Raw genomic sequence first — 13,111 nt, forward strand, 5'->3', positions numbered from 1 at the left:
TATGCCAATACACCCCTAATCGGTGGGCCCCACCTAATCCCCCTCTAATCCGCTGTTTGGTTCAATGTATTGCTAATCCCCCTCTAATCCGTTACCTAATCGGTGAAAACCACCGATTTCTATTCCTCCTCTTTTCCCCAGATTAGGTGACGCTTCAGCAAAGCCTCCCTGTTTTACCCTCCCCCGATCCCCTTTGTTTCTCTTCTGTTCCTTCTAGCTTCATCCGATTTGCTTCCTTGTTTCTTTGCTTTCCATTTCTGCCGATTTACCCTCCCAGTTTCTTTTCATCCGATTTTCTTTTCTTTTCTTTTCTTTTCTGCCAATTTGCTCCCCTCGTTTCTTTTCTTTTCTTTTTCGGCCGATTTGCTCAGTTTCTATCAATTTGCGTCATCAGTTAGTTTTCCTAACCTGATAGAATAATATCCGTTTCTCAAGTTTGATTGCTATTTTTGCTTGTAGCATTTTTTATTTTTTATTTTTTTTAGTTCTGACCTTTTCTTTAGATAAAATTGCTTTTGTGTTTGATACGTGTGATTTTTTTTTGTTAATTAGCTTGGAGAAGAGCTTGGAGATATTTATGATATAGAATTGCTTCGTGTTATCCTCCAAGGTTTGTCTTGCTACAGACCTGCTTCTTTTTCTGAGTTCATTTGGTTTGATGTTGAGCAATTAGACTATGTATTCCCCTCATTCTAGATTCCATGTTTACATTTCTGATGAGATATTTTCTTTGATATCCATTTTGCAATTGCATTATGCTCTTGATGGAACAATTTGGTCTTTTGCCTTGAGTTTGCTTTATTGTCATCCCATTATCTTCATATGTAAATATGACCGCTTTGTATGTTTGAAAACTTGACCCTTTGATCGAGGTCCGGTAAATCCACGCTTTTTTTGGATGGAGCATATGGGATTGTCTAAGTTCTAATCCTCAATAATTGATTAGTGACCCAAAAACATTAGTTCAAGCAAATATACAATGGAGGGTTGAAGCTTTGTCCTCCTAGGCCCGGTTATTCTATTATAAGTTCGGTTTCATTTTTGTCATTTCCTTTAACAAGTTGGCAACTCATGGACAAGATAAAAGGAAACTGGCGAAATTCATAATATAACCGGTGTAGACAAATAGTTTTGATCATATAGCTACCTATTATACAAATTATTTGAATGAAACTTTTATAATTTTCAAAGAAGCATACTAAATGATTAGCTTTGTTTTAGACTTTTAAAGAATATTGTCAACTTTGCTACGGTCACAGTGTGGGTAAAGACCATAATATTGAATCTGCATTTCCAACTAGTTTCCTCCGACACACTAGATTTCTTTGGAGTGGATTATTAATGATCAAAAACTTTCTGAGTTGCCGTAAGCTTGTGGGTTGTCATTGTTATTGGAAGTCGGTGCAACTTTTTGACTGTTTTGTACATTGGTAAGAAATTTTATTAAATTATCTTGCATTAATAGCATGGTAGTTCCATAGAAGGGGAAAAAGCATGGTAATACTCTAATGTTTGGTTGTCTGCGCTATGTTACTCGGACTTGGGTGTGAGTGGCGATTTGGGTATGTATCTAACATGATATGTTCAATTCTTTCTTAGTTTTTCCATATATTTGGAGGGTCCTTGGAGGGTATATCCTCGCACCCTTGTCCAAAATGTTTGGACACGGGTGGTTCAAGAAAAACGAAAAGTCGGAACAACATAGGTTGTCTATACCATACTGTCTTATGCCGAAAATATTCTGTTTATGGAACCCACCTTTGGTTCATTAGTCCAATAAATTTAGTATTGCTCAATGCCTGCGAAATGATTATCTAGTTGCATTTACTTATTTATCTTGGTTGACTTGAGCATGGCCATGTTTGTTAGCTTTATGCATTGAAAAAACACTTGCCCTTTCTCTTTTTGCATTCGAAATTTTGACCTAAGATAATTGTTGCCTCACGGACATAGGCCATGGCCCCCAACTAAACAAGTAAACCCATTGCAAAAATGATTTTGTTCTGTCAAGTTGGAATCGAGGTTTCCAAGATTTATCAAGTGTAATTGGTGACTGATTTTTCCAAAGTGGGAATCTGGCATTGGACTTTTATTTATTCCAGTCAAGTAATTAGGTGGATTTACCATTAAAGGGACAGCTAGAATAAATTGAACTAGGTATAAGCATGTTGAAGTTCGGTGTTAAACATTCTATTTGCTGATTTTTGGAACTTGGCTTGTTCTCTGTTTTAGCTAATGGGATTCTTGCTGCTTGCATAAATTGTTATTTGCTATTTCGAATTAGGGATGTTGAGTCGGTTTAAAATTACACTATTTGATCTGCACTAACTCCTAGGTGATAAAGGAAGTTGAAATTTAAGCTTATGCTTTGTGCCTCTATGCACTTATTCTGTGGTGGTTATATAGACTTCTTAACAAAATGGCAATTATTGTGGTGTTTTTAAAGTCCCAAAATGGCAATTAGCCTAATTGCAATTATACTATGTAAACCTAGAATCTAATTTTAAAAAACAAAAATAAACATGCAAGTTTCTTAAGGAAAATATGATAAGCCGACAATTGTAGAAACCCCTTATATCATAGGCTTAGTATGATTTGATTTTCCTAAAGGAAGTAATAATTCCTCGTTGCAACTACTTAAATTATTATATCATATAGATTGGGATAAGAGTATGATTTCAAGAGCATGTGTTTTGAACATAGGCCATGATAATACAAAGGAAAAAGTCAGCCATTAAGATCAAACAAGTAATTAATTTCATCAAAGAGCATTCAAAAAAAGCATTCAAATTGGCTTTCAAAAAAATTGTAAAAGCATTCGAGAAAACTTGTAAAAGCAAGTAATTAATTTCATTAAAATACATTTCCTTTAATTAATTTTCATGCCCTTCATGATGTTTTAGGTGAAAGAGTTTGTAATCTATTTCTAAAGCTAAATTATCATTAAATTTTTCTTTATATGACATTTCACCGACCAAAGTAAGCTAATTGACTGATATATATATCTAAATCTAGATCAAAATAAATCATATATAATAAAACTAAATTAAAATAAGACCTAAATGAATGAAAGTAAAAAAATAATGTTGCTTAGAAAATCTTTTCACATTTAAACCTACCATGTGAAGAAAATCTAATTAAACTTGGGTCTCCAAATTCATATTTATTGAACCCTTTTTACTATTTCTAAGGAAAATTATATATAAATTTGTTTTCAAAGTGGTCAATAATGTGAAATCAAGTAAATAGCAATTCCTTCAATAATTATAAACCTTTTATTTTAATCAATAATTAAAATAAGGACTTTAATATTTTATTATTAAATCAAATCCTCATTCTTTATGTTTTAAAATTAGAAAACCTTAATTAAACTAATCATAAATAAATATTTATTAATCAATGTTCAAACTTTGAACATGCTTTATTAAACTAATCAATGTTAAAACTTTGAACATGCTTTAATGAACTAATTAATATATTTATACTTAACAAAATGTTATAAAAGTTTTAAAACTTGAATTATACATATACCAACAATTAATTTTAGGTCAATTATACATACACCAACAAATAATTTTAGGTCAATTATACATGTTTTATAATTTCTTTATTGTTTGGGTGATTGATAGAGAAATGAAATTAAAGTTGCAACGATATCATTTAGTAGATACTTTTTTGCTTCGTGTGTTCTAAATTTGTATTGTTTATTTTATTTGATAATGTGTAATTGCAACTTCAATTCATTGATAGTGTATTCCAATTTTAATATGTTGCGCTTATGGCTCAAATGCGCCTTTAATTGCACAAAGTGTGAGGCGTAAAAGAATTGGTATTCTTTGTGACAATATGGTTGGAAATCAGAGAATTGCGATTTGGTTCTTATTTAGAATGGGTGCCACCTTAGCCTACATAGACCAAGGATTAGGTCCTATACCTTAGATTTTTATGTAAAGCGGGATTATGTGAAAAGGCTTGTATATGCTCTTGACGAGACACAGATTGAACAAGTTAGGATGAATAGAACGCATTTTTAAACTATGTGAGATGTTAGAATCGATAGGGGGATTGAAGTCGTCAAGGTTCATGCTTGTTGATGAGCAAGTAACAATGTTTTTACATATCATCTCCCATCACCTGAAAAATCGAGTTATCAAGCATCACTTTAGAAGGTCCGGGGAAACTGTTAGCAGAGCATTTCATAGTGTTTTAAATGCTGTCATACGCTTACAAGATGTCTTATTTAAAAAGCCGGAGCCAATTACAGCCGATTCTTCTAACACAAGGTGGAAATGGTTTAAGGTATTAGACTGAGTTTTATATATAGCTTGTACAACATTTAGTTAATTTAGATTTAAATTAGTATTCTAACAGAAGGTTTTATATCATGTGATATAAAATTGCTTAGGTGCTCTTGATGGAACCCACATCAAGATTAGGGTGCCAACAGTTGATAAACCTAGATATCGAACCCGAAAAGGTGACATAGCAACAAATATGCTAGGTGTTTGTACACCTGAGATGCAATTTGTTTATGTTCTTCCTGGTTGGGAAGGTTCGATTCTTCGATGGACGGGTGCTTCGAGATGCCATTAGTAGAACACATGGACTAAAAGTTCCCCATGGTAAAGTGTATAGTTAGAGGAATTTGAATAATTCACTATTAAGATCAAACTTTGTGTGCTGAATTAATCATTTGTGCCTAAAATTTATTTTATAGGTTGTTATTATCTAGTTGATGCTGGATACATAAATTGTGAGGGATTTCTTGCACCATTTAGAGGACAGCGATATCATCTGAACGAGTTGCGTCAGGGTTATCAGCCAAGTTCTCCGCAAGAGTTTTTTAATATGAAACATGCCTCAGCACGTAATGTCATTGAAAGATGCTTTGGCTTATTAAAACTTAGATGGGGAATATTTAAGAGTCCATCGTTTTATCCTGTAAGGGTGCACAATAGAATTATTATTGCATGTTGTTTGCTCCATAATTTTATTCGAACCCATATGAGTATTGATCCCATTGAAGCGGAGGTGGGAGAAGGATTACCTACTAATGTGGTGGATGACGATGAACCGAATATCACAAATATTCATCCATCGGATGCTTGGGCTACTTGGAGGATGGATCTAGCCAACCAAATGTTCGATGAATGGCAAGCATCTAGAAATTAGTTAGGTTTAGGGACAAATTGAGTTACAATTAATTTGTTGATGTTATTTTATGTATCTAGTTTATGAAACTTTGTACTAAACTTTGTGTTCTAATTCTGTATTGTACTAAACTTTGTTGAATTATAATTCAATTATCTTTTCATTCAGCATGTGTTGTTTCATTAAATTTAGTATTGAGCTTTTGATTCATGATATTGAACTAACGATATAATATTATAAACTGTTCACCTTTTGATTCATGATATTAAAAACAGTAAATAATGTTAATTTATTTTTTTTCTTAAGATAATTATGTCAGGTGTTCCACAATCACATGCTTCTTCTCAAGCTTCTCGAGGAAGCAAAAGAAAATGGATTCCAGAAGAAGATGCAGCCTTGGTTTCTTGCATGGTGGATTTGCACAATGTAGGAACATTTAATGCTGATACCGGGTTCAAGGCCGGTTATTTGAACGAGCTAGAAAAAATGCTAGAAAAGGCTTTACCAAGAGCAATGTTGAAGGCGAAGCATGGTCAGTCGTCTACGACATGCTTAATGGCCAAAACAACAGCGGTTTTGGTTGGGACGAGCATAGGCAGCTCGTTGTTGCTGAAGATGCAGTTTGGGAAATCCTATGTAAAGGTAAAATGTATTTCAAGTATTTATTTGTTTTTTTACAAAACTTATAACTAATATGATTTCCTCATTTTTTTAGAGTCACAAAGAAGCCTCTCAGTTCAGACATCGTTCTTTCCCTTACTACAACCAGCTTACTGCCATATACGCAAGAGATCGGACGACTGGAAAAGACGCTCAAACAGCTGTTGATGTTCTTGAAGAAATACATGCTGAGGATGAACGTACTACATATATGAATGAAGAGAGAAACACATTCTATGACTGCGAAGCCGACGTCTCTTTAGACGACATGGATGTTTCTGGTACAGATCTGCGAGGAGATAGAGACCAAGGGGGTTCCTCATCTTCAAACAAGAGAAAGAAGAAATTTGATGCTCGTGATAATGTGTATTCTTCATTTGATGAGGCTGCCACTTTGTTGGGGAAAAATCCAGCCGTTGGCGTTCAAATCGAGAGGAGTATTGCCTCAGAGGTGGTAGTTCAATGAAGTCGAAGAACATCAAAAGATGGAAAGAAAGCTTCAAATTTATATTCACCTTATGGTCAATTGAAGGTTTAACGACGACGATCGGTATGATGCTTTGAGTAAAATTCCGATCATCCAACTCAAATGATCGTTTTCTTTAGTTTACCTTCATTTGTCTGATTGGAATGGGTCAAGATTTCTTTCTCACCATTAAATATCAATGTTCAAACTTTTTGATGTTGTAAAACTATATAACATATTGATTATGATGTACAATTTCATTTTCATCTAACCTTTTCTTAATATAAGTTAATTATGTTTATGCGAATATAATTCTCAAGTTATATATTGATTTTACTAAATTGATATAAGAACATTTTATTATTAAGAATTTTATGAAATTATATATCACTATTAAATTATATTTAATGTTAATTATTTTAAATTGTATAAATTTATATAAGAAAATTTATTATCAAGAATTTTATGAAATTCAATATTAATTATTAAATTATATGTAATAATTATTATTTTAAATTATACAAATTCATAAAATATAATTTATTAGTTATAATTATTTTAAATTTTATTAAATCATATATTTTAATTAAAATATATTTAATATTAATTATTTCAAATTTTCATTTATAGTATCATATATTATGATTTGAGTAAATTCATATAAGAATATTAATTATTAAGAATTTTATTAAATTATATATTTTAATTATAATATATTTAATAATAATTATGTTAATTTATATTTTACAGTATCATATATTATGATTTGAGTAAATTCATATAAGAATATTAATTATTAAGAAATTTATTAAATTATATATTTTAATTATAATATATTTAATAATAATTATGTTAATTTATATTTTACAGTATCATATATTATGATTTGAGTAAATTCATATAAGAATATTAATTATTAAGAAATTTATTAAATTATATATTTTAATTATAATATATTTAATAATAATTATGTTAATTTATATTTTACAATATCTTATATTATGATTTGAGTAAATTCATATAAGAATATTAATTATTAAGAATTTTATTAAATTATATATTTTAATTATAATATATTTAATAATAATTATGTTAATTTATATTTTAAAGTATCATATATAATAATAATTATGTTTAAATATGATTAAAATATTTATTATTGATAATAATAATCTTATTAAAATTTAAATAAGAATAACAATAATCATTTACCAAAACAAATTTATGCTAAGGGTATTCTAGTCATTTTAGTTTTTTCTATTATGCTATTACACCTCTATTCCATTCAACCAAACACAAGATTACTATTACGCCTCTATTCCATTAGATTCAACCAAACAGTTGATTTGCTATTACACCTCTAATCCGATACACCTCTAATCCAATCCATTAGATTCAACCAAACAGTTGATTTGCTATTACACCTCTAATCCGATACACCTCTAATCCAATAGACCTCTAATCCAATAGAGCGAACCAAACGCACCCTAAGATAAATACAACTTAACAAACAAATGCCTCTAAAATAATAAGAAAATTAACAAATGCTTTTAAATTAATAAAAAAATTAATAAAAAATAAGTTTATACAATATCCAAACAATAACAATAAAATAGTAACAACATAATAATAAAATTATAGCAAAATAGGAAAAAAAATAACAAGAAAATAACATTCAAAACCAAAAAAAAGACAGATTTTTTGTCTTCGGGCCGGACGGTCCGACCCAAAATACTTTACTCGAGGCCTTATTTTTTTGTCTACGCTCATTTTCTAAACTTATATTTTTGCTCAAACCTTCCTACATTTATATTTCAAATGGTCCTTCGGCCAAGCTATGATCAGGTAGGTTGATAGGTTGATAGATATGAATGATGTGGATCATTTGGAAATTTGGTCGTTGAGCCTAGCAGCTGCTGTCACAGAAGCTGAAACACCGGCAGGATGTGTGGTGAGGGTTGGATCATTCCTCAGCTCTGCAACCGCCACCCCTTCTGCATCTCTTCTTGTTGCTGCCTTATCTGATCCCAACCTTTCTGTTGCATTCTGCCATTCCAAATATATTTCACCTTCTTCAATCAAATTTCCACTAAATCCCTATATTTTAAATTTTATTTGGTACTACTAGTAGTAAGTAAGTTACCGATAGGACATCACACAACTTGGTCTTCTCCTCTTCTCTACTCGCCCTAGCATTGAGAGTGGCAGCCGACTGAGCAGCAGCGGCAACCCCACCTGGCATTATGGAGGTACGACCGGTTGCTCTCACTTCCGCAGCCTGTATTGCAGCAGCATCACTCCATTCCACCGGCTTATTCCCTGCTGTGAGAGCCGTTGCTTCCAGTGCTTCTCCAATAGTGATTGGACCACCCCCACCCTCTTCCTCACTCTGTTCACAAGACGAGTAAGGTCCCGATGTCAACGGAGCTGCCTGGCTATATTGTCCGATAACCTGCAGTGCTCACAACAACAACAACAACAATATATATTTTAACCATTGAAACTTTTTTATATTATTCGTTGATAAGATAGTCAGATAATTTTAATTTTCAAAAAGTAACCTACAAAAATAAAATATAAACAAAAAAATGAAATATAAATCGTATAAAAGATTATACAAAGCTAATATATATAAACGCCTCATATATATATATGTTTAGGAGATGGCAAATTGCTAATGCTTTACCTCATTATCAATAGACTCTGTGATTATACGTTTGCCAGCGAGATGAGTCTCTTCAACAGTAACAGCGCTGTCGACATTGACATCTTCGTGACCAACAAATCCGGCTTTCTCATTCTTCATTGCCGCAGATACCATGGCGGCGGCTGCGCAACCCTTCTTGGTTTCGCCAAGCAAGGCGTTCTCCGCCATCTGCATCATGGCGGCATCTTTAGGCGCCACCGGCTTCTCGGCAAGTTTCCCTTGTACATCGAACACATCTCCGTATTTGATCGCTTCTTCTTCTTCAGGCTTCCTAAGTTGTTGTTGGCTCATCTTTTTATTCAACTTTATTCTTTCTTCTTTTAAATCTTGTTTTGGGTTCCAGTTACTTGCTAGAGTTTTTGAGAAATTTATTTGATGAAGGAAATAGAAAGAAATTAGTTAAAATTTAGATTAGACGTGCATGGAACATGCAAGGATTGGACACGTTAGTTTCGGATGCAGGGAAACGTGGCGAGGAAAGAGATGAGAACGGTTTTCGGCAGGGAGGGCAAGTGGAGCAATCCTGATATTCAATATTTAAACGTGGCATAAGATGATGTCCTGGTCTACGCTTAGTGGACACATGTATACTTTTTGTTTTCTTCAGGAATAATATAAATTTTTACCTTAAATTTTTACTAATTCAGTTTATAAATTCGAATTTCAAAATTACACTTTTGAAACTACTAACTTCCAAGTCGTTACATGCATAAATAATTGTATATGAATCGAAATGATAAGTTTCATTATAGCATGACATAGAAAAAATTTGGTAATTGTTGTTTGACTTAATAACTACGTTCAAATGACATGAAATGTTAAGTTCAATTAATGTATTAGTAGCGAATGTCATGATTAGAAGTTCAATATGGATGTTGAACTTTTTTAGCAGGTTTTGGGGTATATTTTGAACCAATTGAAATAGGTACTTGATGCATATGTTGGATAGTTTGGTCTAATTATTTTTATTGCAACGTCGATGGACAGTATGTGATATCGAGTGGTTTGAGGTCGTGTCGTGACGTGACGTACCGTTTTGGCAATGTCATGATGTCAGTCTTAAAATTTTAAATCTTTACAATTTGTTCCTATTTTATGCTCAAATTAATAAATGAATTTTCGTAAGCTCGATTAAGACTCGATTTTAACAGTTTAATCTGAAATAAATAAGTTTGATATTGAATTGCATGTGCGAATGATTATTTATTGTGAATTGACTATAATTACTCTGGTAACAAAAGTAACATTTTGTGACTCAGATCCAATAATCGAGTCGGACGAAAGGTGTTAAAAGTAAAAAAGGATAATAATGACAAACTTTTTTATGAGATGATAGGTTTAGGGTGGTTTTTTTGTGATTTGGGTTTAATAAATGTAATCTATATACTTTTAGGTTTAACTAATTATTTTTAACAAAATAAAAGAAAATGTCTTTTTAGTTGATTATATGTCATTAATTCACCTGGATTTATCAGAATTAGAAAAATGAACAGTTGGCACTTGTTAAGTGTCACGTTAGCTTGATTTAACAGTAGATACGATTAAAGATAAAAAAGAAAAGTTGGTTGAGAGATTTAATTGATGTAAAAAGTTTAACAATTGAATCTATTTTTATAGAAAGATTTAATTATTTTTCTCTTTTCTACCCTTAAGTAAAAAATTTCCGATATTCAAGCAAATAACCTAAAAGGCATAAATTAAACAGTAATCGTGGTTTAATTTGGCAATAGTCCAAATACATATATGATACTAATATAAAATAAATATATAATGTCTCAAATTATTACCATATCAAAATTTATTTAAATATAAAATATTTTAAACACAAATATTTATGAGGACCTTCCTTCGGCTAAGACGTGTAGAACCATGGCGTGCTTATTTATTTATTTGTTTATGGAAAGTGGTTAAATTTTGGTTTTAATGTCTCTATTATGCCTTTCATTTATATATTTTAATTTATAATATAATTTCATTCTTATATTTTTATAATGTTATTAATTAGTCTAAAAATAACTATTGTTAATTTTTGATTAAATTGTTATGTAATTATAGATAATTTGAATGTTTTAAGTGTTTTAGAGACTAACACATAATTTCTCATTTTCTTTAAGGTTCCTTATTTCTTTTTACGCTATAAGATAGTGGCCAATTTTTAATTTGGAATCTATTCTATGTTGAAACTTTATATTTAATTTATATACTTTAACTTTTTACATAATTCAGTCCCTCTACTTTTATAATGTCATTAGTTAATCTAAATAGTTAATATTGTAATTATTTAATCTAAATACTATCATCAATTTTTCTTAAGAATAGTATCCCAACAAAAAATATATGAGATTTGTTTTCAAAACAGGAAGGTTAAATTATACAAAAAATAAATAAATAAAGTTACTAAATTATTAAAAACAACAAAGCTAAATTCTAAATATAAAATGTATGAGATTTGTTTTCAAAACAACAAGGTTAAATTGTAAAAAAAAAAAGTTACTAAATTATTAAAAACAACAAAGCTAAATTCTAAATATATATACGGAGACTATAACATATTTTCAAATTTCAAATCAAGAAGCAAACCATACTGGTAATAAAACAAAAGAAAATGCACGAGGTCTATTTTCATCTAGTGAAAGCTCTTATGGGTTAGCAGGAAGATCAGTTGATAAGAAACTATATATAAACATATCTCTTAAATTGCCCTTCATATATGCATATTTCCTTAACAGCCCTTCCTTTTGAAACCCAGTCTTTTCAACAACCCTTTGGGAACCCAAATTTTGTGCATCAATAAATGCTTCAAGCCTTACTACATCTGGGAAGTCAGCAAAGAACTGAGGCACTGCCATTTTCAATGCTTTCGTTGCAATCCCATGTCCCCAATACTTGACTGCAACACCGTATCCAATATTAGCCTTGAACCTGTGTTCTTCCCCGGAGAACGGAAAGATCGAAATGAATCCGATCGAACAGTTGTCGATGCATATGGATCGACGCCATGGATGAGGAATACAAACATCCTTGATGTGATCCAGAGCTTCTTGCTTTGAGCTCAGTGTTTGCCATCGAAGGTAATTGGTGACTTGATCGTCGCCTGCAAATAAGAGGAAATCATCGGCGTCTTCTAGCTTGAATGGTCGAAGAGTTATTTTTGACAAGTCAACTTCCATCTAGCCAAACACTACAAAGTAAGTCTATAGGTGAAGATGGTCTTATTTATCATATTAACTTGGTGGAATTAAAGCTACTTTAGAACATTATTTATTTATTTATTCTCTCGCGAAATTTCTTGGGAAAAAGACATTGATTAGTTTAATGGATGATTGAATAGACCTAATTTAAATTATTAAAGGATAGAAACCAGATAGTTGGTGGAATTAAAGCTACTTCAGAGTATTATTTAATGTTTTTCTTCAATTTAGTATCTAAATATCACGTGTAAATATATATTTTATTTAATTTGATATTTAAGTTTAATACTTTATTTTTAATTTTGTATTTAATTTTTTATCCAATTTGATACTTGAATTTAACACTTTTTCTTAAATTGGTACCTAACTTTTTTTTCAATTTGATAGCTAAATTTGTTAAATGCTATACAAACGTGTAATTACTTTTAAGTTTTATTTGCTTATTTATTTTTTAATTTAACATTGTGAATTTCTTTTATTGGGGTTTTTAGAACTCTTATTTTCTGCTTCGATATCCATTCATTAAGAATATCTCGAATTAGAATTTCTGAACACATATTTCCTCTAATATTGATGACATTTTTTGTGGAATTGAGAGCTTTATGAAGATTAAGCTATGCTTTAAGTATGTGGTCCCTCTTGAATCGTTTCTGCCATTAGCAGTCAAAGTAATCAAAATTCCAATTAAAAGTAAAATTTGAGCATATTGTTTAGTGAAACAGAGGAAACTCCAAATATATGTAATTATTCCTACCATTAAATTTCATGCATCTACCACATGTCGATCATATATTAGCTATTTCTGTCCCTTCATAAAAACTTAACACCATTAGTGTTTTGTGGTAATTTATATAACATTTGATAAGTTTATGTACCAAATCAAATAAAAAAATATAGCTTAGGTACCAAATTAGGAAAAAGTATCAAGTCTATGTA

General features: G+C 31.0%; 2 protein-coding genes across 2 annotated transcripts; both read right to left on the reverse strand.

Moving 5' to 3' along the window:
* Positions 1–7,844: 7,844 nt before the first annotated feature.
* On the reverse strand, positions 7,845–9,343 carry LOC105784594 (late embryogenesis abundant protein D-34). Its single transcript, XM_012610495.2, has 3 exons — positions 8,964–9,343; positions 8,421–8,729; positions 7,845–8,323 (listed from the first exon to the last, which is right to left on the reverse strand). Exons 1-3 carry the CDS (start codon positions 9,273–9,275, stop codon positions 8,159–8,161), a joined length of 786 nt encoding a protein of 261 aa, XP_012465949.1. The 5' UTR covers positions 9,276–9,343; the 3' UTR covers positions 7,845–8,158.
* A 2,162-nt stretch (positions 9,344–11,505) lies between these two features.
* On the reverse strand, positions 11,506–12,191 carry LOC105781819 (uncharacterized). The gene has a single exon (XM_012606340.2). It carries the CDS (start codon positions 12,152–12,154, stop codon positions 11,624–11,626), a length of 531 nt encoding a protein of 176 aa, XP_012461794.1. The 5' UTR covers positions 12,155–12,191; the 3' UTR covers positions 11,506–11,623.
* Positions 12,192–13,111: the final 920 nt, after the last annotated feature.

Source organism: Gossypium raimondii, chromosome 13, assembly GCF_025698545.1.
Source record: "Gossypium raimondii isolate GPD5lz chromosome 13, ASM2569854v1, whole genome shotgun sequence".
NCBI classification, from domain to species: Eukaryota; Viridiplantae; Streptophyta; class Magnoliopsida; order Malvales; family Malvaceae; genus Gossypium; species Gossypium raimondii.